The following is a 25,986-nucleotide window of genomic DNA, read 5'->3' as shown; positions in this document are numbered from 1 at the left end:
ATAATCTTCCTCCTGTGCCTGGAATCCATGAATCAAGTGGAAGAGGAAGGGACACAAGATAAAGGGGTGTCTTGGAAGCGCCTCAATACATCTGGGGGTGTTAATGACATTAGACATGGCTGTGGGAGGAATAGTTCCTTTGCCCCTGTGCTAGTGTGTGTTCATCCACCGTTTCTGTTCGTTCTTAGTAACTTCTCTTTTAGTAATTGCACCAATGCTTCCTGCTATCTGTCATTTTAAGGAAGGGGTAGGAGTGGGAATGTTCCTAGTGTGCTGCCTGGGAGTATGCGTACTTTGCCTCTGGTTGGTTTGCCGCCTGCGAACCCAAACCAAGAGGGACAAGATGGTCATTTCTCAAGCGCTTGCTGCCTTGGAAAGTGGTTCCTCCCCCCAAATTTGGCTGTCAGCTTTAAAAGGCATATAGCTCCCCTGGCCCTTGCACCCTCAGGGTCTCAGAGTACCCATTGCACGAGGATGGGCAGGGATCTGGTAGCTTTCGTTTGACCGCCGCCTTTGCACTCTCAGGGGATCTGTCCCATTGCACTGAGGAAGGGGAGGTTGAACTTCTTCCCTTGATCGGTCAACACATCATGAGGTGCGGACCTGATCGGGAAGGTGGCTATTTTTCTGAGCTATGCCATAAGTTAATAAAAAAGGAGGAACTGTAGGGAGCCAATGCAGACGCCATTCTCGCCAGTCTTGAGGTAAATACTTCCTCAGTTAGGCAGCAACCTCCCTTGAGGTTGTGCATGCGCTTGATGCACCTTGTCCTGAGCCTATCCCGTGGCTCCTGTGGGTGGGTGAGCCTATGGCAGCCAATCAGCAGGCGTCCCATAGTATTCTGCCCTATAAAAGCAGCTACACTCCTGCGCCCCTCGCCCCTCGCCATCAACTTTTCTGTTAACCAAGAGGCTCTCCAATAAAGTGTGATCGAGAAGGATCCTTGTTTGCTGGTCGTGCTTTTCCTGTGGGACAGGGGCTCGCCGCAGCTTATGTGGGTGCTAGGGAATCCAAACCTTTGGCTTTGCTAGCCAGTACCTTAACAATTAAGCCATCTCTTCAGCCTCAGTTTTTCACAATTTTAATTCGATCACAAATAAAAAATAGTACCTTCTAAAGTGGTGAAGGTGGAGCAGAAAGTTGTACCAATTTTTTACACCAGTATTTCCAAGTTGCTGGTTTGATTCAGGGGTCTTCCATAACTTACGTGTTCTGAAGCTAAGTTCCCCAGCTGGTGGCAATTGGGGGATTGGATCCTCCTAGAGGTGATGTATTGTTGGGAGGTGGGCTTACGTTATAGCCAGCTTCCTCTTGCCAGTGTTTGGTAGACTGTCTCACTTCTGTTGTTCATCTGATGTTGGCCAGTGGGTGATGCCCATCCTCTGCTCATGCCATCGTTTTCCCTGCCATCATGGAGCTTCCCCTCTGAGTCTGTAAACCAAAACAAACCCTTTCTTCCCACAAATTGGTCTTTGTCAGGATTTTCTGACAGCAATCATGGCACATGAGCAGAACATTGCTAATGTCGTACTCAACATTCAAAATTTCAAGGAGAAATGACAAAAAAGACATGATATTCAAGAGGTTAGGAAATATTTTTGTTTATTGTAACAATTAAATAACCAAATACAAAAATTTAAAAACATAAAAATAACTTAAAAAATTAAAATCCATTAAAACTATAAAAATAAGTGCAAAATTTAAAAATACCTTAACTGGGCATCACAAAAACTATATAAATACAGGACACTGAGGATCTTCTTCTCAAATGTAGCATGAATTCTTGGAGTAGAGTTCAAAGTTTGTGTATAGTTTCCAGTCAATAACAATCCACCCAATTATAATTCTCATAAGGAGGGCAACTATATCATTTCTTGCTTGTCTTTTCTAATACCCATTCAATCACCTAGGGTAATAAAAAATATGATTATAGGGTATTTCTTTGGAAAATACAAAGGGTAAAAAATATGTTACAGAAGCACAAAATGGCATAGTAGAAAATTCAAAAGTACAAAGCAACATATTCAAACCTTATACTCAAACTATATTTTTATCTTCCAAATCAAGAGCTCCCCTTTAGTGCAGAGTGCAATGTTGTTCTCAACAGGCAAAATATAGACTCATATCCACTTTTTACCTTATTTTGAAAATGTTTTCAAAGTATCAATCAAAAGAAATTATACCAAGTTTTGAAAGCAGCTAGTCAAAATGGAAATTTTTTCTAGCTCTTTAGGTTATCTTTTTCTTTTTTAACATCATTTTGAGAAACTCTATGACAAAGCTACATATTAAGTATTTTTACAGTCTGCCTGAATAAGTATACTACTAAAGATCTCAGAGTGCTTACAAGGTAGTATTGAAATGATCATCACTAATTCTTCTTGCCAACATTATATTTATAACCGTGAAATAAATGCCAATTTAACAGAATATAGTCTCTTGAGAATAATTTATTTACCTGTACAACATTTTTGTTTGCTGTTTTCTTCATTTCTTCAAATAGTCCCCTTGAAGTTTTAAGATCCTAAACATCAACAAAATACAACACTTTGCACTTGGTACATTAAATTACAGAGTTCATAATTAACTATTATTATTAAAGTTTTTTTCAAGGTAGGGTCTTGCACTAGCCCAGGCTGACCTGAAATTCACTATGTACTCTCAGGGTGGCCTCGAACTCACAGCAATCCTCCTACCTCTGCCTCCCAAGTGCTGGGATTAAAGGAATGTGCCAATGCCCCCATCTGAGAGTTCATTATTAAGTAAAATTATTATTAAGCTTGAGATTTTTGTAAATAATTCTACAAGAGAGAAATATTCCTCAGAATCAAAGTAATTTTATTATTAGATAATATTATATTAGCCCCACATATAAAAGTACTCTAACAAATTACATTATGTTTAAACAAAATATATATAAAGTCCATATCCCTCTCATCCCACATTCCCAGAATTGTTTATCTCACCATCCTCACCATCACCATGACCTCAGAACTTGGGAAATGTATATTATTTCTATTTATTTTTCAGATAATGGATTTTTTTCCCCTCTAAATTAGAAACCAGATATTTAGTAGCCTTTCCATTATATATCAAAATAAAGTTATAATATACTAGATTATGTGGTTTTATGCAGGTTAATTATAAAATAATTTAATTAATCAGCTGTCAATTAATATCTCAATCTCCAAGTTTAGTAAAAATCTCCAAGTTCAGGAAAAACAATGAAAACTCTAGCTAAAATGTAGCTTTCTATACATAAAGCTAAAATCAAACAAATCAAGTATAAAGCTCATTATTTTTATTTACATTTTTAAAACTCTGGCAAGTAGTCATATATTATTAATATAAAAATGCTCAAAGGTTAGAGAGATAGCTTAGCAGTTTAGGCACTTGCCTACATAGCCAAAGGACCCAGGTTTGATTCCCCAGAACCCATGTAAGCCAGATGCACAAGGTGGCGCATGAATCTGGAGTTCGTTTGCAGTGGCTGGAGGCCCGCTGTCTCTGACTCTCAAACAAATAAAATTTTAAAAAATACTCAAGCATTTATAATCAAACAAATGCTAGAACATGAACTAATTTTTTTATTAACATAAAAGACACTGTACCTCCAACAGGCTATATACCCACTATGTACATAACAAACAACAATAAAAGACATTGAACCTTTAGGTAGAACTTGGAAATTTCAAAGAGACGCTGGCTGCATGCAGTGAAACATTCATGATCCTCAGTGACACGGTGTTTCCTTAGGGTTTCAGTCACTACCTCCTTCAGTACCTTAAAAAGAATGGACACATAACTGATAGTTTCTGGTAAAGGTACAAATATCATTTCAACTTTAAATTTAATTATAAATGAATAGTGAATCACACAATGAAAAGGACATTCAGAACTAAGCATCAGAGAAAAGATGATGGCCATATTGTATAGTCATACATCTTCTAGGATTGATATGTTAGTAGGAAATGCCTGTAGTATCTTAAGAAACAAATCCAAATTGTGAATTGTGAACTGAAATCTGTTTGTAAGTTATGTAGAGCAGGGAAATGTAGATGAATTTTTTTTTTTAATTATAAAACCTTCAAATATAGAAAATGAGGTACTTTATAGCAAGCTTCTATCTGGATACATATCCATACCAGCTTCCAGTATAAATAATCAACCTGTGTCTAAATTTGTTCAAGTTCTAGTTATATCATCACCTTCGTGTGCATGTGTGTGTGTGTGTGTGTGTGTGTGCGCGTGTGTGTGCGTGTGTGTGGACTGAACCTTGGGTCTTATACATGCTAGACAAGTGGTCTACAGCTGAACTATTTTTCCATCATCCTTGGTGCACCTGATTATTTTAAAGTAAATTCTGGGTATTATTTCATTCCCTTCATCACATTTTTAAAAAAAAATATTTTATTTTGATTTTTCATGGTAGGGTCTCACTCAAGCCCAGGCTGACCTGGAACTCACAGTGATCCTTCTACCTCTGCTGGGATTAAAGGCGTGTGCCACCACACTCGGCTTAACATTTTTTTGACACACATTTTAAAAGACTTAAATAAAGGAATTTCTTTTCATGTAGAACTAAGTAAATCAGAGGTCTTACCCGTGTATGTTTCTGTGATCTTGATTCCTTAATTTGCTTTGATGCTTTTGACTCAGGTGCCCTTTTTTGTACTGAACTGGTTTTTGTAGTGGCTTCTGAAGTTTCACAACCGGGAGCTGGCAGCCCTGGGCAAGTCACTGACAAGGATTGCTCGGTCTGTGGCTTTCTGGATGTCACCACGAGACGGCGACAATGATGATTATTGTTGCCATTTGTTTGGCAAAGAGAATCAGAACTTTGGGATTTCATGATTCTACAGTAAGAGGGAAAAAATCAAGAACATAGAATAAACAAATCAACAAGTCTATTTTTGCTTTAACAATATAATTATTTCCACTCAAATATAAATTCAAGAAAAACAAATTAAATGCCTTGCTCATTACATTAAATAAGCAATCAATACCATATTATAAAGCTTCCAAATGAGTGACTAAAATAGAAGGCCCTGAGGAACAGGTTGACGTGGAGAGCAGGACGTACTGGTACTGCTCTCTCCCGCCCCTCCGGCCAGTGTCCCACGTCGCCTTGTGTTACAGTACGGAACGTGGGACCCTTTATAGACAGTACGTGTTAAGTACTCACACACTTTTCCATTAAAAGAATTTCAAAAAGGAAAGCACAATCTACATCCTATTGCATTTATGGAACTGCCTATGCAAAGCATAGCAAAGCTCTAGCCCAGGCTGACCTCTATTTCACTATGTAGTCTCAGGGTGGCCTCGAACTCTCTGCGATCCTCCTACCTCTGCCTCCCGAGTGCTGGGATTAAAGGTGTGCGCCATCACTGCCTGGCTAATGTTTTCCTTCTTCAGGATGGGGGTCTAATAGCCATTACTTTTGCTAATCTCTCACAAGCCATGGGTTGTATTTTTTAAATTTAATTTATTCAGTTGCATGTTTGTGCTTATGGATGAATGTGTCGGGGTCTTTTGCCGCTGCAAATGAACGCTTGTCGGGCTTTAGGTGGGTGGCTGGGGAATTGAACTTGGGCTGCCAGGCTTTGCAAGCAAGTATCTTTGACTACTGAACCGACACCCCAGCCCATGAAAATATCTTTGCTTTTCAACTTTATCAATTGTAGAAAAATGCCATGAACTTATAAAGTTTTCATAAAAATCATTTGCTTATCCCATGTCGGAAAATAACATTCTAATATTTTTATCTGTTCCAAACTATTTAAAAGTTTTATTTACATATATTTTATAGTTATTTTTAAGGTTTAAAACTGTCAGAACCTCTAACTTACTTTATATTCCACTAAACTAAATATCCCACATATGGTAAAAATCTATCAACTCAGGGCTTATTTCATAAAATTCTAAATTATGATTACTTGGAAATTTTATTTAGCTGGCCAAAAATAGTGTCTAGAAAAGTTCTAAATAATGCAGTACTTGTGTAAACCTTAAAGCTGTATTTTAAATGTAATGAGTGACTTTTAAAATGGGGCCTCGGGGAAGCCCTTGGGTTGGGACCAGCGCTGGCAGGAGCCTGGGGAAGGAAGGGAGAGCTGACAGCAGACCATGCACCCCCAGACCATCCTGCACAGGGGGGCCCAGCTGCCCTATCTGCTGCCCATGGCTTGAAATCCTTCACATTACACTGCGCTGATGGGATGGATTAACATATAAGGCAAGAACAGTGCTTTCTGTTTCCAAATCATTTCTTTTTACAACTTACAAGCCAAACCATTAGCTACCCACAATGAAAAACAAACTTCTGGGTATGAAGGAGCGAATCTAAAACTCTATGCAGAAAGCCACGTAAAAATATGAGATGAACATTAAACAATTCCTTAGGGCCCAAAATACTTTCTGTCACGATTACTATTTTTGTGCACTTGGGTCACCTTTTGGGGGGATAAAGGCAACTCTGATCCTTAGATCTGCGCTTCAGTTGAGAGGCTTCGGTTCGGAGTTCACTGTACAGAGCTTCTCCATCGGGGGCGCTCCGAGGCTCCGGCAGGACGGCGGGAGGCGGGCTCAGCACAGAGGGGGCGGGGCAGCTGGCCCTGGAGCAGGTGGTTTGGGTCTCATACCGAATGAGACGAGACTGCAGTTCAGAAAATCCCCCGTCTCTCTCTAAAGCTCGGCGGTCGTCCAAGCAATATCTAAAATGAAGGAAGATCATTAAAACCGAACGTCCAGGAGGAAAATGAGCTTTTCCCTTTCAAATAGAAGAGAGCGAGACAGTTTCTTAAAAGTTTTTCACTTTTTTCCGCTAGTTCTGTATTTTTTTGGTCTGCTATGTGACAGGGAGAAAGGTTTAAAAATGTAAAGCATGATCTGATTTCTCTTTGACTGTTTCTGAGCAACAGATTAAAGTTAATCCTTTGGATTACTTCCAACATAACTCAGTTGCTGTTATAATACTTTTAAAACTCTAGCAACCCCTGCTTTTTCAGTGTGACTGATTTGCTACAATGTGAAATGCTGACTTCTGTTAGAAAGGGCAAGTTTATTTCCAGCACAAACAGTAAACAGGCATTAAGGCATTCTAAATGGGCTCAGTAGATAGCTGTGAACATTTTGGATTTTCTTCACTGAAACTCACCCCTTACCTTACTGATTGAGTGGCAGATTTTCCTCCACAAACATTGTAGTTGCCTGTATATCTGGTTTCTAGTTAAATCTGACTCAGTAAGTCAGAGACATATTAGCTCAGCAAATGCTTGTGGACTCAAAGAATTCTCATGCACTGTACAATAATAAAGCTATCTGGAAAACAGTCCTTGAAACACGTAGCTTTGCAAAGCTGTTCACTGCCTCCCCTTTCTGGAACTCCATCAGGGAACACAAATACTTTCATACTTGTGATGACAGAACTGAAAACAATAAAACCCAAACCTTTCTCTGTTATCCTTACCTGCAGAGTTCTACGATGCTCCTAACATCAGAGCTCAGCTCCCAAGGAGTATGGCATTACTCAGACATCTGACTGCCTGGTGGAGGTTTAAGAACTTTACCTTTCCCTCATGACATATAGTTTATTTCTGAGGAAACAATCTGCAGATTCAAATGTCTTTAAATCCAGGTTCGCTGACCTCCTTGCTATGTGAACCTGACCAAATTACTCAAGTATATGCTCCCGTTGCCTTATCTGCAAAGTGGGATTTGTAGCACTGATCTGAAGGAGCTGCTATAAGCATGACTTGTGAGCTTTATGTTTACAGCCAGACATGGAATATGCCATCAAAGTGGTCAACTAAGGTATAGTGACCACCACCACCGAGCACCTTCAGCTTTACTTCCTATCACCACAAACCTTATAGCATACCAATCACGTAACAAACGGCACAGAGCTCAAATCTAGTTTGGTGACTTTTGAACCTAACTGAAACCATTTCAGTATACTATCCCTTAGGTGAATGTGTAAGGGTCACCTTACTCTAGTCAACATATGGCTACATGTTAGAACCAACTGTAAAAGCTTTTAAGAAAAGCTACACAGAGACTCTGATTTAATCAGTCTGGGCTGTGATTCTGCCCCAGTGATTCTAAAAGGAATGCTGAATACATAGAAAGGGACAGTAGAATGGAGGTCAAGGTTGGGAGAAGCAATGATGTCAGTCAAAGGGTACACAGTTGCAGAGTTATATAGAATGAATAAATCTAGAAACTGAATGCACAGCATGAAGAGTACAATTAACAATACTATATTTTACAGTAAAAATCTGCCAACATGAAGAACTTAGCACACAGAAGAGGTAGCTGGGAGACGATGGATATGTTCACGTGTAGTCATCACCTCACGCTGTATGGGTGACAAAACATCACGCAGGGCAAATTAAACATATGTAAAGCTGCTTATGCAATTCTGAAGTGTAGCTCTGACTGAAACCTCCGGGATGTAGCCGAACTGCTTCCTTGAACTGTGGGAAAACTGAGCGTTGCCATCAGAATGCTAACCAGCAGATTGGGGTTGCAGAAAGAGGTCTCCATGCACAAATTTGCTTTTCTAGGTTTCTGCTTAACATATTTTGTTAAGAAACATGGCTGATAATTCTACTTCTATCTTGAGCAAGTAACTGATCTACCCTAGACTAAAATGAGGAATCATGAGTTTGCAGAGGGGCTACCCCAGAGGCAGTGACATACCTAATCAGCCTATAGATGGGAATTTTTAAGCAAAAAGATGCATGCTTTGATCACAAGCATATTTTCTTCTACCATAATATTTTGTTTCTAAGATACAGATTTTCCTCTTCTAGCCATCTGTTAATCACAGCTGCTCATAATATCCCTTCAACTGAATTATGAATGCTATTATCTGTTCACTTCGATTGGCATTAAAATGTCTTTTAAGTAATTATACTATGGTTTACCATGGAAATAAAAAGTTACTTTGTAAATCAGAAGGAAAGAATCAGAGTACAAGGAATAGATTTGATTCAGTGAAATCATTATCTTTGGATGAATGATTATGGTTCCATTTTTTTTAACTAAACAAAGCAGTAACTATGCACTTCTGAAGTCCTGACAGAGAAAATTCTCATACAATGATGGAGGTAGTTTTGTTTTGCAATCAAGAAATAAACAAAATACTGCCCATCACAATGGCAATTGCAATGCAGGGAGGATAAACTGCCAAACTTCTGGACCAGATGAAAGACATTTCGAGGCGGCAACAAGCTGGTGTGACGGAATGACTGCAGAGTGTAATAGTTTATTTTGTTGGTAAGGAAAATAGTGCATTTTACAGTCATGGACACTACCTCCCAGGATAAGATGAAAAACAGAAACCAAGCAAGCCAGCAGCTATTGTGTTTTGTTTTTGCTTTCAGCAACGCTGGTCTGCACCAAGGCAGTTAGTGTCCTTTTCTCCAAACAGCCCTCAGGTCCACACAAAAGAAAAGGATCTGAGCCCCAAGGCCTCAGCAGCACAGGAAGGGGGCAATTTCTCAGCAGTTTCTTATTTGCTGAAACATTTCAGTGGAAGTTTGGTTTTATGCCATAATCAAAGGGGACCAAAAACAGGCCCTTGTCCTATCAATCCAGACTTTTAGAAGGAAAAAAAAAATGTTTCTGGACATTCAGGGGTCCTGGCCTGTTACAGCTTTCCTAGTTCTGTCTCAATATTACCACTCAGAAAGCATAAATTTACAGTAGAGAAAACTGACACAGCTTACTTTGCTTGTTTATGGAGGTAGGTAGAAGACAGCTATTCCTTTATATGGAATCAATCAGGCCCATCACATAAATACTAATTTAATTTTTAATATGAAGAACTTAGGTTTACAAATTATATAAATTTAAGTGCTTTATAAATTAAACTAAATACAACAGAAAAAAACAGAGAGATGAAATACAGGATAAACAAAATTAATTTAAGTATTTGGAGAAATGTAATGCAAAAATATGGTTGTATGATGGGCACTTCAGCCAGCTGTTAAAATGAAATTATATTTTTTTAAATCAGTGCTTCAGTGAGCTTACGGGGCAAAGCAGAGAAAAGGTTAGTAGTACTGCTTTTTTTTTTTGCAGCAGGTAACATTATTTTCAATCATGGTGTTATAAGTGCTTACTATAGGTTTAAATCTTGGATTTAATTTAAATTAAAAAATGCTTAAAACTGCTATTGAATTTCCTGATATAGGTTAGGAGGCCCTAAACTTACCAAACAAAATGAGGGAGCTATTACTGTATAGGTCATAGAATAAAAAATACAGACCAAAATATTTTTTCTTAAAACACGAAAAGTAAATAGCAGTAGAACTAATGAAAATAAGGTGAACCCAAGTCCCTGTTTTTCAGAGCTGAGAGCCAGTTTTATATGGAGACATTAAGAATCATGGACAGGGCATGGAGCCATGACTCAGCAGCTGGAGGTGCTTGCCTGCAATGCCTAGCAACCTGGGTTCAATTCCCTAGTACCCACATAAAGCCAGATGTATAGGGTGGCACATGCATCTGGAGTGCATTTCCAACAGCTGGAGGCTGTGCCAGTCCATGCTCCCTCTCTCTTTGCAAATAAATAAAAATACTTTAAAAAAATGGACAGAAGGATATCCTTAGAATAAAGGAAGAAACCACCCCCCCCTCCCCGAAAAAAACTAGCCGGGCATGGTGGCACACACCTTTAACCCCAGCACTTAGGAGGCACTCCATGAGTTCAAGGCTACCCTGAGAGTACACAGTAAATTCCAGGTCAGCCTGGGCTAGAGCAAAACCCTACCTCAAAAAACTAACGAAAAAAACAAAACAAACAAAAACAAACAACAACAACAACAAAAAAATAAGAGTGGTTTTGGAAAAGTGGGGCTGACAGCAGGAAGCAATAGAGAAAAGAACAGTTGTTGATTTTCATCATAAACATTTCTACAGCAATTACTAGATTTTTATTAAAACCAAAAAGAAAAGAAAAACAGAAAAACATCCTATTGATTAACATATAGGATAAAGAAGCTCACAGTTAAATTTGCTTATGGTCAATTTAGCAAAACTAAAAGACAGACTTTTAAATCAATGCACAGAAGGTATATAGCTAAAATATTAACAGATTAAATGAGAGATTTTTAGCAAAATCCAAGGACAATTGGAAAATATTACAAACACTTTGATGTTAAAGAAAAAGCCATCCTCTCAAACAAGGGGTCCTTGGATCAAATATGAGATTTGAAAAACTTCAACAAGAGGCCTTTTGTGCGTGTGGGCTATGCAGGAGTTGTAGCTGAACTGCCCAGCTGTTGTACACAAAACAACGTAAAATTCTTATCTGAACCACTTAAGACTCGTTTCACTTCATACGGGACTCTCTCGGAAATGATTCACGACTGGAAGCTAACCCGATAGCTGGGTCATCCTCACATTCTTACTGCAGTGAATGCTCTCTGCTGTTGCCGGATCTCTACTGGGCTCCTTGTCACTGCCAAGCAGTACTACTCTGTATCCCTACTCGTTACTTGTCTATTCTCCCATGCTCCTGGCTTGTCGCTGGTTTAGAGGCATCATGAAGGATCTGGTGCCCATGTTCTTGCACCATTCACAACTATGTTTTAAGATAGCTGGCAAGTAAAGTGTCCTCACTCTTGACATATTTTGGTTAATTAGTGGAAAATCATTTTTCATGTATTTTGATAATTTGTATCTCTTTTATAAACTAGTGGGTCAAACTTTGGCCAACTCTCCTATTAGATATATATCTTTTGCTCTTACTGATGTGTATGCATTCTTTTATTATATAATATTTATTTATGTATTTATTTAGAGAGAATGGCTGTGCCAGGACCTCTTGTCACTGCAAAGCACTACAGACACATGTACAGCTTTGTGCATCTGGCTTTATGTGGGTGCTGAGAAACTGAACCAGGCCATCAGGCTTCCATGGAACCACCTCTCAGGCCCCACATTCTTTAATTCATAAAGGAAATGGACTACTTGCTTATGTTACAAAAATATTTCCCGGCTTAGCCCTGACTTTACATCTAGTCTTTGTCGATTTAAAGAAGTTAAAAAAAAAAAAAAAAAAAGCCACCTGCCTGCAAAGCCTGAGGACCCCGGTTTGACTCCCTAGTACCTAGTACCCATAGAGTCAAGATATACATGGTGGCACATGTGTTTGGAGTTCATTTGCAGTGGATAGAGGCCTTGGTGCATCCATTCTCTATCTGCCTCTTTCTCGTTTTGAAATAAATAAATAAAAATAAAATATTTAAAAAATAGAAGCTGCGTTGTTTTTTTTTTACAGGTTATCATTGTTTTCCAATTTCTTTGTTGCAAGTACAAAGGTAACTGTCCTCTCAAATTTCTTTTTTTTCTTTCTTTCTTTTTTTTTTTTTTGTTTTTTTGTTTTTCGAGGTAGGGTCTCACTCTGGTCCAGGCTGACCTGGAATTAACTCTGTAGTCTCAGGGTGGCCTTGAACTCACAGCGATCCTCCTACCTCTGCCTCCCGAGTACTGGGAGTAAAGGTGTGTGCCACCACATCCAGCTTCAAATTTCTTGGTAACTCTTTAGTCTGTACTTTCCTTCCTACTTTCACTGCCCTCCTAGTTGTACGTTAGTCCTTTAGCATTTGTTACTGAAAATATTCGAATTTAATTCATCAATAGGCAGTGAAGCTGGGCGTGATGGCACATGCCTTTAGAACTCAGGAGGCTGAAGTAGGAGGGTGACCATGAGTTCAAGGCCAGCCTGGGGCTACAGAGAATTTCATGTCAGCCTGAGCTAGAGTAAGTCCCTGCCTCAAGAAGGAAAGCAAAAAAGAAAGAGAAAAGAAAACAACAAATGAAAAAAGGCAATGAAATTCTTTCAATAACATAAACCTAACCACTTTATAAGCCAAGTATCAATTTCCTTACAATGTCAACAATGACTTCTGTGGATTTATGATGTGGTCTCATATAGTAATATATACTCATTCTGAAATAGCTATTGTAAAACAATGCTATTTCTTCTTTATAAAATCAATATGAATCTATATGAGCATCTATGAAGAATGAAGCCCTTTTCTATCTATTTGGATTTATGGACAATGAATTTAAACAGAATTCTTTAAGTATATGAACATTTTATAAAACACATCACCAAAATTTTAAAACTTTACTGTGAAAGATATCAGCATCTTGCATTTTTTTTTCCTATGAGAATGACAGATGTGCACATGATCTCAGAAACTACTAATACCTTTAAAGAAAAGAATCCTTAAATTGGTCAACTAAGATTCTATGAAGACATTCATAATTATCATAGTAAAAATGGGAACATCTTTTGTTTAGGAGTGTCTCAGCATGTAGGACAATTAGTGACTGAAAACACACCTTATAGCCAAAGAAATTTTGATTAAAATACTGAGTCACTGAGAGAGCAGATTTAAGTGATGTAAAACTAATTAATAATCGAGTAACTTTCCCTTGAGCAGAAGGCACGGATGTATCTGTGTGCTGCTCTCCTATGTCATCCGTTCTGGCATTGGCTTTATCACTTTACACCATGAGTCACACTCTTCAAACAGGAGAAAAGCTACAGCAGAAAACTTACTCAATTCCGTGATAATGGCATGCTGCGGCCTTTTCAAAAGGTAAGACCCGAAGTTTCCGAGGACTAAGTTCTGGTGTCAAAATGAAAGTTTTTTCCCTGAAATAAAAAGGGTTTCGTTATCTTTAAGGGTTACATAGTGACAGAGAAGGCTGAGGAGTCTGAGTGCCTCTTCTACACACGAGTTTTACATGTATCAACATTACAGTAGCCAGAAGTGTTGGCTCAGACACGCAATCCCAGTACTCGGGAGCGTGAGGCATGAGGACTGCCATGAGTTTGAGACCAGTGTGGACAGAGTGAGACTCTGTCAGGGGGAAAAAATGTCAAATACACCAGCAAGTCTAAAAAGGAAATAAAAATAAGGCTAGCTCTATAAACTTTGCACCTTCCATTTTCTGTGCCTCTAGTTTTGGAAATTATGATACTACTTATTGCACATATCTATTCTGATAAACAGACAAATCAAGATAGGGAAATGGTTTGTAATAGAAATTCAGGAAGTGACATTATTTCTAATATATTGCCTCCCCCCCATGTAAAACAAATCAATATTTTATTCATTTAGTAAAATCTTTTTTTGACAAAGGAATAATTAAAATTAATTTGAATCACTGGTAACAAAAGAAATATTTACTTCTAATGTACTACGTAACCCATGGGAGACACAGATGCTCATTGGGTGAGAATATAGTCATCCTAACAACTTTTTAAAGACCAGAGGGTAGAAACATTAACTGCTGAATTCAGTTTTTCTGAAAGAGGTTTCAATCAGCAGGCCCTTAAAACTAATCCTAGGTTGATCTTACATAAAATAGTGATGCTCAATAAAGCTATTGCAAAGTCTGGGGAAGGAGGCCACTGCAATCTCCACTTAGGGTTTTTCGCAAAAGTATCACTAGGAAGCCAGGTGTGGTGGTGCATGCCTTTAATTCCAGCACTTGGGAGGCAGAGGTAGGAGGATCACCATGAGATCATCCTGAGACTACATAGTGAATTCCAGGTCAGCCTGAGTTACAACAAGACCCTACTTCAAAAGAACCAAAATAAATAAAAAGGATCACCAGGAAATTTCAATGTACACATTTTGATGAGACTATCTATTACAATGAATAATGTTATAAAACAGAACTCAGCACTTTACTTCTTTTCTGATGTTGTCTTCCATTTTTTCATTTTGGCCCTTCCTGGCACACTTATTTTAACCTCCGTCACAACTCAGTTTTCTGAAGCGAGCGTAAGAAAGCGTGTGCTCCGCTGTTGCGCTTTACGTGCTGGTGTTCCTGAGTGAGGCGTGCCTCTCACTTTTTTTACCACAGCATTTGGATGGGCCCTTGCACAACTTCCACGCTACCAGAAAATACATCACAGATGACACCTTTCTTTGCCAGCATCAAGCAACCACCATGTTTTCTAGGAGCAGGGTATGGAGGTGCGTGTCTATAAGCCCAGCACTGGGGATTGCAGAGAGGGTCTGCGTGCAACCTAGACTACGCAGTGAGCCCGAGGCCGGCTCTGGGCTACACAGTGTGAGCGTGTCTCAAGAAATGCCAAGGTTTCTAAGCAGCACATCTGCAAACTTCAAAAAGAATTAACTGAATCTCCCCCACTGTGTTTAGGAAACTACAGCAGTCCAAGAGGACAACCCAGGGAGATAAGTAGATGACACTGATTGGACCCACCCACCTGACGCTGCCAGCAAGGCTAATGATCCGAAGGACAACAACCTCATTAACCGAACAGATTAACATCTGTCCACTTCTTTGCTTTCCTAATTCCCACTAAAAGGGGTTATCAACCTCTCAAAGCTATGAGAAAAGGAAAATTACTCCAAAATTATGTAATTTTTGTGTCGTTAGGGTCATTAAGTCATTACGGCCTGAGCTGTTAAGACCTCGCGCTCTCAGCACTGCCCCCACCTCTCGCCAGCGGTCCGCACACGAGCCCATGACGCTCAAGCTATATGTGACACGTGACTCGAATCCTTTCCAAAACTCACCTTTAAAATTCAGTATTGTCATGGTACAATTCGAAACTATCTTTGCAAGAGCCATCAAAGTGACGTGCAAGTTTCACATCTGTTACACAAAAAGAAATTCAGCAACTTACTCCGTCTTCACACGTAACTGATGTCACCATATCCAGCATGCGTTAACTAGCAACTTTCTGGAAGTGGCCTTAAAGTCAACGTAGGTCTAAGTCATCCATTGAGATGCTAAGCTCTTACGTGCTAATGTCATAGTTTCAGAGACATCTTTATTGCATCTTCCCATTCTCTTCAGCTAACAGAAAGGCCATGTGCTTGACTTCTAGCAGAGAGATAACCATCATGCCAGGGCATGGCAAAACCCAAACCAGAAACTAACGCTGAAGAGAAACTTTCAAAATATCTATTTGCATGCCGGGCGTGGTGGCACACGTCTTGAACCCCAGTACTTGGGAGGATCACTGTGGGTTTCAGGTCAGCCTGGGCTATATGAGACCCTACCTTGAAAAACTAAAAAAAAAACAAAAACCTACAAAAGTACCCATTTGCAAATCAAAACTGCAAAGTAGGGTGTGCTGAGGTGGCTCTCCACCCCCTTAGCTCCCTTCCACTCACATTAACACTTTACATGTGGACCGTGCAAAGTAATGGGCAGCAGGACTAACCCGTGCATCTTGCATCAATTAAGTACAAACAACATGATAAGAAATGTCAGCTGGAGGGCTGGAGAGATGGCTTAGCGGTTAAGCGCTTGCCTGTGAAGCCTAAGGACCCCGGTTCAAGGCTCGGTTCCCCAGGTCCCACGTTAGCCAGATGCACAAGGGGGCGCACGCGTCTGGAGTTCGTTTGCAGAGGCTGGAAGCCCTGGCACGCCCATTCTCTCTCTTTCCCTCTATCTGTCTTTCTCTCTGTGTCTGCTGCTCTCAAATAAATAAATAAATAAATAAAAGAAATGTCAGCTGGAGGGAGCACGTTGTAAGGAGTCCTACCCTTCCTTTGGCTCTTACAGTCTTTCTGCCACCTCTTCCAATTAGACCCTGAGCCTCGGAAGGTGTGATCGAGATGTTACTCAGTACTCCAGTCACTTCTTTCCATCACTATGATACCTTCTGAGTCATCCCAAAGTCACTACCATCTGAAAAGAGAAGATTCTCTACCCAAAACAAGAGTAGCATTAATATAAGGGTATGAATATGAAGAGAAGTGCTTACTGGGCAGTTTGATAAGCACAGTATATACATTTATCCAGACATCAGCAGATGTTACACCCCTAGGGCTCATGACTACACCTGTTTTAAGTTTATCCATGACCTCATGCCTGACACTACCTGCACAAGACCATCATAAGAAGAGGAAAAGATCATGTCACCAAAATAAAAGACAGGCTGATTGAAATGGGGAGGAGATATGATGGAGAATGGAATTTCAAAGGGGAAATGGGGGGAGGGTATTACCATGGGATAATTTTTATAATCATGGAAAACTTTAATAAAAATTGAGAGGAAAAAAAAAAGAAACATCAGCTCATAACCTACCCCTTTTGTATCTGTAAAGGCTGCAGGTCCCCTATGGGCGACCCGTCCGAGGTGAAGTGCCTCAGCAACTCTTTAGCGTCCAGCACTGGGGCTGCATCCCGGGAAGCCTCCTTATGGCCGAGTAACTGTTCAGATGAACGAGGAAATGAACCAGCTCTGGAACAATAATGATACCTAGAGTTACTAAAGATGCATTCAAATAGACCACTGCCAAGGAAAGGTGATATGAGCAAAATCTATAAAAATATACAGAAATGTTAATTTTAGGAAAGACAAATGTTTAACTTTTACAAATTGCTTAATTTCAAGTTTAAAGAATCTATAGGTCGCAGTGAAACTTGCTGTTCCCATATCAATATTTATAGTACTTAAATAGTCACAATTTTATTATTTACAAAAGAAAGCATGTCAATGTTTCAGTAGTGCAAATTTACCAAGTCTATAAAATTTAAATCTAAGCTCCCGTATGTTCTGACTAGGGACTGAATGTTTCAATTTTCTTTGAACTTAAAAGATTACTCAAGACATGACCATGAAATGAAACTGTAATCAGAATTCTCTCCAACGCATCCTTCCAGCCATGACTGACATCATGGATACACACCCAACCGTCACTTCATCTGAGCTTATGCAAGACTGCATTTTTAAGCCACTTTACCTATCATATATTCTTAATCCTCACAAATGTCCTTGAAATAGATGAAAGAGGTATTTCAAAATGAAGTAATACCTACAAAGCATTTTATAAAATGAAAATTAGCATACCAAGCCTAAAAACAACCAATATTCCTGTTGTTCTCAGCTGAAGATGCTAACACACAACGGGCTGCATTGCAGACGAGGGGGGCACGGCCGTTTACAGGTACACTGACTCCGAGTCAGGAACGACTTCTACTCCACTGCTCTATGAGCCAGAGAAGCTCACAGAAAGTCATAAAAACCAGGAGGAAGGCGTTTTCATCCAAGAGAATGCTAAGATTGATCAAGCCCTGAGTCATAACTCTATCATTAAAGCAGACATGTTTCAATAAGTATACATAAGTGCAAACTCCTTATTTAATAGTGATTTGATTAATTTTGTTATTTAACTACTCAAATTAAGCATTTTCTCTACTTTTCATGACTACGACATTGACATTATGGGTTTAGACTGTACTCCTCCATACAAAAGTGCTGCATGCTATAGGGCCCCTTTCCCCTTCTCTATTCTCTCCATTATAAAATTAAATCATAAAAATCTAATAAAAATAGTTACTTAGGAAAACACTCAAATATTTCCTCCAAACTTCAGATCCTTGTGGCAGGCACCATGTTGAGTTTAATTTAATCTCTACATGGCTACTCTCTAGTAGGAACTCACAAAAGTCCTTAATCAATATTACTATCCGTCATATTACAGGCTAGATGCAATGGGGAAATATAAAATTTGCATTTATATAGAAAAGCAAACACAAGAATATTAAAGCATTTTAAAAGCTAAGTTTCTGATAAATGATACTATTAAGGTATCTTAGGTTAAGAAAGTAGCAACACTGACAACACCTCACTCTGTCCAGTGCTTTTAAACTTATATTATATTTCACACATATTCTCTCATGACAGTTCCACAATTTTATAGTAAAATTAGGATCTTTATGCCCATTCTAAAAATGAGACAACAGAGTCACACAACAGGTGGCTGGGTATGTCTGAAACCAATAGCCACTTATTCTCTAAAGATATTAACACAAACAAAATTCTAAATATATGTAACATAACCTCTGGCCTCTGAGAAATTGATTTCATCTTCCTAACTTTTGATGTGCCCACCAGTACTTACTGAGTATTTACTCTGTAAATATCAACATGACACAAGAATAAAGAGGGTTCCTTGTAATTTACATACGCATAATCGTTGCTCATAACTTCCCACAGAGGCATAATTACGGCAGGAGGAAAGAGGGGCGGAAAGTGGGAGTGATCAATATGCCAATAGAGAATGGGATGCAAGATCTAAGTTTTAAAAATGAAAAAGTAACAGCTCTTAGGTGGTTAAAGAAGGAATGGAATATTGAGCTGTAGTATTTCTGAAGGGCTAAAGAAAGGTGATTCTTTTTTTTTTTTTAATTTTTTGTTGTTGTTGTTTATTTATTTGAGAGCGACAGAGAAAGAAAGAGTGAGAGAGAGACAGAGAGAGAACGGGCGCGCCAGGGCTTCCAGCCACTGCAAACAAACTCCAGACGCGTGCGCCCCCCCCTTGTGCATCTGGCTAACATGGGTCCTGGGGAATTGAGCCTCGAACTGGGGTCGTTGGCTTCATAGGCAAGCGCTTAACTGCTAAGCCATCTCTCCAGCCCAAGAGAAAGGTGATTCTTAACTGGGGCTGTGAATGCCTAAGAAGCTTCTAGTTCAAGGCAGTAGATTAAGCATACACATCCATGATACTGAAGTGCCTGAGATAAAATCCATCACAGGGTCCAGAAAATGAAGATGGGGAAAACAACTATCAAGGAGTGCAATGGAGGTCAAGACAAGATTAACTACAGAAAGTGCCTTACGTTACAGGAAAATCTTACAAGGAAATAAAATCTGTTATCTGTTTTTCTTTCCAGAAAGGGCCTAGATTTTAAGAACTGTATAGAGAAGAGTGGTGGAAATGCCACCTTCCTGCCTATAGCCCACTTTCCCCCATGCTTTCAAAGTCCAAATTGAAAACAGAGAAATTGCTCTCTAAAGATATGGGATCACAGGCCTGTGCCAGGGGCTCAGGGTGCCACGCCAGTAGTTGTTAGTCAGGGAGACTGCTAAGACTCCCACAACTATATAGGCAATTGCCAAAGCTCTTGGTTGACCATCAGAACTAGATGGTAGGATTCTATTGCTGAATAACACCAATGCTTCACAGAATCAAGCTAGAATTGAGCTGGAAGCATAGTCCCTGCTGACAAGTTGCCACATGTTGGAAAGTGCTATGCAAGCTGCTGGAGAGAAAAGTCATCAACAGTCTTAACCAACAGTGAACCTTGTGAGTTACACAACTGATTAGCCTGCCAAAACGGGCCCAGTAGTGTAAGAATGGCAAGCCTGTTATGGGTTTAAACAACTACTCTCTGAATGGATTTGACACATACTGCATGGGAAGGAGTTCACGCCTGGTACTGAAGCCTAATCAGAAGCCTATGCCTGAGAAAGCTGAAAACACTACGTGGGAAGCTACTATTTGACTAGATGGATTACATTATGCTCACCATACTGCTCTTTGAATATTAATATTTATGGGCTGGAGAGATGACTTAGGGGTTAAAGCATTTGCCTGCAAAGTCAAAGGACTAAGGTTTGTTCCTCCAGGACCCACATAAGCCAGATGTACAAGGTGGCACAGGCATCTGGAATTTGTCTGCAGCAGCCTGTCCGTTATCTCCCTCCCCACATCTCTCAAAAATAAATAAAATATTTTAAGTTTAAAAATATTTATATGGATGTCTATAGATTAGTGCTGTTTTCCTTTTTGGTTAGAGAAGTTTCTCTTTTCAGAAGGCAAAGTCTACTGAGGAGACTTAAAACTTGCCAAAGTGCTAAAAAAAGAAAAATGGCAGTTGACTATTCAGCACTAAATAGGACATCTCTATCACATCCTCCAAGGCCTAGAGAGACCACTGCAGAAGAGGTGGGGGAAAGAATTTAAGAGCCAAAGGATGGGAAGAGTGTTTTGGAACACTTTCCATACAGACACAAAGTGGGCGTTGCATTGATGACCTCACAGCCTGTTACCTGCACGAGACCCGCAAAACACTGAGCCCATCAACATGATGTCATGGATGATGGAGGGAAGCAAAAAAAGAGAAAGACATCAAAAATAGATACACGGGCTGGAGAGATGGCTTAGTGGTTAAGTGCTTGACTGTGAAGCCTAAGGACCCCGGTTCGAGGCTCAGTTCCCCAGGACCCACGTTAGCCAGATGCACAAGGGGGCGCACGCGTCTGGAGTTCTTTCGCAGTGGCGCACCCATCCTCTCTCTCTCTCCCTCTATCTGTCTTTCTCTCTCTGTCTGTTGCTCTCAAATAAATAAAAATAAAAATAAAATAGAAACACAAACATTTGGAAAGAAGAGGGGGTCCAGTGAAGAAGTAATGGACAAAGAAGGGAATTCTGTAAATTTTTAAATAAAGTTTTATAGTAAAAAAAAAAAACAGAAGCTCCTTTCTAAAGACATGGAACTACATCCCTTTTCCAATGGCCTAGGTGCTGTGGCACGTCTGCATACTTATTGTGTCTCTTGCTAACAAATAGGCAGTTCTTAGAGGAGGGGCATTTGTGCTCTTCCTCATAGCTCCCCAGAGCCTGAAAGTTGGTGCTCAATCAGGATCTGATGACAAAAAGCATCAATGGAAGAATTTAAATAAAAATGTGATTTGTAGTACTTGGAAGGAGGGCAAGGTGAGAGAATTTTTATTCTGCCATTCAGCAATTATGCACCGAACACCTTCTATGTACAAAACATGGAAATGAAAATAAACCCTGCCCGTGGCAGTGCCTGCTATCCAAGCACACATGAATGGGAAACTGGAACAGGTCGATGAGAGGACTTCCCCCCACTTGACAAGCTCCTGTAGGAAATGTGTCCTCTGTGCTCACGGGTGTGCGTGTCCGTGGAGGCTGGTCTGCAAAGCTGTGCACAGAGTGTTTGCTGTGGCTACGGACATCCGCAGGTACCCACTGACACCCAGGAAGTCGAGCCTTTATGAGCGGGTGATAATTTACTCCTAAGAGAATTCACCTAAAAATACTGAGCTATAGCATACATTCCTACAGACTTAAATATTACCTCATTTTTTGTTTAGCTTTCTCAAACGTTTCCAAATTCTGAAGAACATGCCTTTCTGGCCATTCCACGGGACTGGATTCCATTACACGTGAAGAATCAGGTTCTACTGCGCTGGTAACTATGGAGAATAAATGCACATTAGGCCTGAAAAGCAGCATGCAGAACGTTCCTGTGTAAAAATGTGTCGTTTTGTGTGTGCGCGCATACACACACACTACTAGGAGTCTTTTGTGTGGAACAAAAGCACAAATTAGCTATTGTTAGTGAAATTAGTTCAAATGAAAAGGAGGCAACTCTGTACAGAACCCATGGTTCATACTTTCATAGTAGGAACAGGAATTATTCCCAAACTTCCCATATCTCTTGAAGAAGATCTCGTCATTCAGAAAAGCACAATGATTAAATAGTAAATACGATGTTCCTAAGCAAAAGCTGCTTGTGAAAGAATTCTCAGGTACCTAGGACTACAAGATGCCTTAGCATGCCCATCTTCAAGTCACTGACAGTCCACTTTACTCTAATGGCACTGATAAAGGACACCTTGCTGGCTACGATGCGGTCTCATTTTCCTCTAATGACACTGGTAAGGGGCACCTTCCCATCTAATACTCTGTAGTGTATTTCATGGAGACATGGAGACTGGGTATCACCCTGTAGCGCTTAGCAAAACCAAATGAACAACTCCCATTCGTGCCGGAAATAATCAGTTTTAACACTGACAGAATTACTAACTGTACTACTTTTCTTGAATTGAAACTCGCCTGGTTTTAAAAATTGTTTTGAACTATTACACATTTTTCTAATAAATTACTGCTAATTGCTGAATGTTAGTGGTTTAACAATCAATGACATAAATACCCATTTTAGGAGAGTCTTAAGGGATTTTTTTGGCATGTGTTTCCAGTGTGTGTACATGCTTATAGGCATGTGAGTGTACATTTGTGGGGGAGTACACGTGCATGTATGTGTGCTTATACTGGAGACCAGAGATCAACATCAGATACATTCCTCAATCACTCTCAAACTTTCATATATTTTTTGAGCCAGGGTCTCTTACTGAACTCAGAGCTCACCTATTTAATTACCCAAGCTGGCCAGTACATCCCAGGAATCCTACTGCCTCCCTAGCACAGGGAGGTACCACCATGCATAACTCTAAGTGGGTGCTGAGGATCTGGCCTCAGATTTGCATGCTTACATGGCAAATATTTTGTCCACTGAGCTATCTCCACAGCCCTGGCAAAGGTATTTTTAAATAATAAAAAAATTTTGTAATGAATATGGAAGTGCCTATTATTTTCTCTTTCATATTAAACTGTTTAATGTTAAATATTCATATATTTTCAATACCTGTGTTGGAATACCTTCACTAAACATCGTGCAAACAGACCACTACCCATTTGTAGGGTAAGGAGAGACTATTTGATAGAGTAATGAGCTGTATAATGAAACAACATGCTTCCAAATGGGCACACAGCTTTGTGTTAACAATGCAAAGAAAAAAGTCAACCGAGTTCTACATAGCTGAACATGCTCAGTGCATGAGCCTGAGCCATCTTTAACAAGTAGGCATGCTAAAACATAATTGATAATTAACAGCATACCGCCCACATAAATATACACGACAGAGACCAATGAATGGTGAACAAACATTTGTATATGTTGTATCTTTGGGGAAATAACAATAAAATTTTTACAGCAAAGCAAAATCCAACAGTGGATTTATATTCTACTTGGAATACTGGACCATGCCAAAACACAAAAGCCTCTCTGGGGAATCAATAGTTCTATTTAACAAAAAGAAAGAAAGAGAGAGAGAGAGAGAGAGAGAGAGAGAGAGAGAGGGAGAGGGAGAGGGAAAGAGAGAGAGAGAGAGAGAGAGAAAGAAAGAAAGAAAGTGAAGAAAGTGACCTACACATTGTAAGCCGTCACGCAGAAAGGCGGCAGCATCGCATGACAGAGCATACCTAACGAAGACAAGCCGCCAGTCTTACACACATGAAAGGCTGAACCACTGTGAAAGAGTTATGTGACAAAACTTGTATAATCTGTTTCTTAAAGCAATTATGAATTATGCATACTAGCAAACTTATTTTTAAATGCTGAAATAATGAAATTATGAGCTTACAAAATTACCTAACACACTCATTTATACACTGCTCTTATGAGCCCCAATGGGGCTAGATAAAAGAGAAACATTCAGGGTGTGATGACTTCAAACATCACACTTGACAATGTCAGTCTTTGGTAACCTGGTGACAATGAGTAAGCAAAATGGCAGGATGAAGGCATTTTCTACATGACTGTCACTTTGTACATACTAAACAGTTTATAGAACTATGAGCAGAGCAAGTCAACTTACCAACTCCTAATAACTACTACTGCACACAGCTGCAAATGATGTGCCCGGATATGAAATATGATCAACCTTACTGTTTCTACACGTAATGTAATTTACATGTGGATGCATTTCTTCAAACCATAGCTACGGGACACTAATAGTTAGAGCTTTCTTTCACAGCAGTCATGCTCAAATGTGCAGCCTGTCAAATTTCACCTCAGGTTCTAGAAATCTTCCCTTTCTTCCATTTGTGTTCTGTAAGTATTTGCGGGGAGATCCCAGTCTTATATGCCAGGCACTGAGCTAGGCCCTGCAGGGACCAAAGACAGCAAACAGGAATACTGGGAACAGTCAGAGAATACAGGGCAAAATAGTTATCTGAAAAATATATAATTTTTTAAATGGACCAAGTAATTTGAAAGCTATCGGGGACCAGTACAAAAGGAAACAATTGAAATTGACCACGGCCCAGAAAAGCTTCTTCAAGAAAGCGAGGCTTAACGGACACTTGAGGAGGGGCTGTGCCAGCTCGTCTGATACCAGTGGCGAGAAAGGATTCTAGGCAGAGGACGTGGCGTCTGCCCAGCTCCTGAGGTGCAAGAGTGGGGCGCGTCCCGGAAGAGGGAAGCTGGACCGCAGTAACGGGGCGAGCAAACGTGGCACTGGGAGGACACGAGAAACATGAGGCCAGGTGCCAGGGCAGGTTTCGTGAGCTGTGCTAAGAAGATGCGGCCTGTGCAGGTGAAGCAATCCAAGCGGCGTGAGCAAAGGCGCGGCAGCGGGCCTGGCACCACGGCTCAGCACACGAGCAGACCCGGACCTTGGCTTCAGCCAGGAGCGTGGAAGACAAATTTTCCTTATCTCACAGGAAGTCCGGGCAGCTCTTTGACCTCTTCCTGTCACTTAAACCTCACTCTCCTTCATCCTCGCTCTTCTGCCTGACACACCTCCATAGCTAACATTTTGCTCGCTTCTTCTTGTCTCTGTCCAAAGCTTAAACATGACTCAAGACCTCTAACAAGAGCCTGGGCTCCTACAAGCCTTCTGTAGTTATTCTGTCCTGGTTATATAGTCTTCTCTTCTAAATGCACATGGCACTCTTAATTAAAAATATATATAGCTCTTAATTTATAACTTCCCAAACAAATAATTAACTTAATCCTCACAATAATCTATATCTTGCCTAATTTAAAGGTAAAAAATGAGGCTAGAAAACAACAGAAAATGTACCCAGACTCACATATACTGCAGAGGCAGCACTCAACCTTGCTAGTCTTGATCCAAATCCCTCACTGTAACATGAAAGCTATGCTTTCTTCACTGAACAGATCTCCATCTGTAATTCACATAATAATGTCTCCAATATTCTTCATTATTTCTTGGAACTATTAATGCAACTACTAATATAAAACAATAAAAATGACAATGGCAGATGACATTTATCTGTGGCACGGATGTTTTCTCAGTGTTTTCCATGTATCAACTCATGAAACTCCCAGAGTGGGTTACACTGCTGCTCCCATTGTAAATATGAAGAAACAATGGTGAGGATGGTATGTACTTGAGGATGGCCAATCTCCATTGATAACTGGATTGGATTTGGAGCCACAAGGAAACACTTCTGGACAAACCTAAGAAAATGTTTTCACACAGACTTAAGTAAGGAAGGAAGACATATTCTAAATGAGGGTGGCACTGTTGTATGGGCTGAGGTCCCGACCAAATGGAAAAATAAAAATAAA

General features: G+C 39.9%; 1 protein-coding gene across 1 annotated transcript in view; it reads right to left on the bottom strand.

Moving 5' to 3' along the window:
* Positions 1–1,699: 1,699 nt before the first annotated feature.
* Positions 1,700–25,986, bottom strand: part of LOC101606099 (MDM2 binding protein) — a 71,784-nt gene continuing 47,497 nt past the window's right edge. Inside the window, exons 15-22 of the mRNA XM_004661365.2 lie at positions 21,904–22,021; positions 17,099–17,254; positions 13,580–13,675; positions 6,453–6,713; positions 4,604–4,856; positions 3,670–3,783; positions 2,459–2,524; positions 1,700–1,906 (exon numbers count right to left, since the gene is read on the bottom strand). Coding sequence (XP_004661422.2) covers positions 1,868–1,906; positions 2,459–2,524; positions 3,670–3,783; positions 4,604–4,856; positions 6,453–6,713; positions 13,580–13,675; positions 17,099–17,254; positions 21,904–22,021 — 1,103 coding nt within the window. The 3' untranslated portion in view covers positions 1,700–1,867. The remainder of the gene's footprint in view (positions 1,907–2,458; positions 2,525–3,669; positions 3,784–4,603; positions 4,857–6,452; positions 6,714–13,579; positions 13,676–17,098; positions 17,255–21,903; positions 22,022–25,986) is intronic.

This window comes from Jaculus jaculus, chromosome 2, assembly GCF_020740685.1.
Source record: "Jaculus jaculus isolate mJacJac1 chromosome 2, mJacJac1.mat.Y.cur, whole genome shotgun sequence".
In the NCBI taxonomy this organism is placed as follows: Eukaryota; Metazoa; Chordata; class Mammalia; order Rodentia; family Dipodidae; genus Jaculus; species Jaculus jaculus.
The sequence above is the reverse complement of the archived record's forward strand: the minus strand, read 5'-3'. Positions and strand labels throughout refer to the sequence as shown.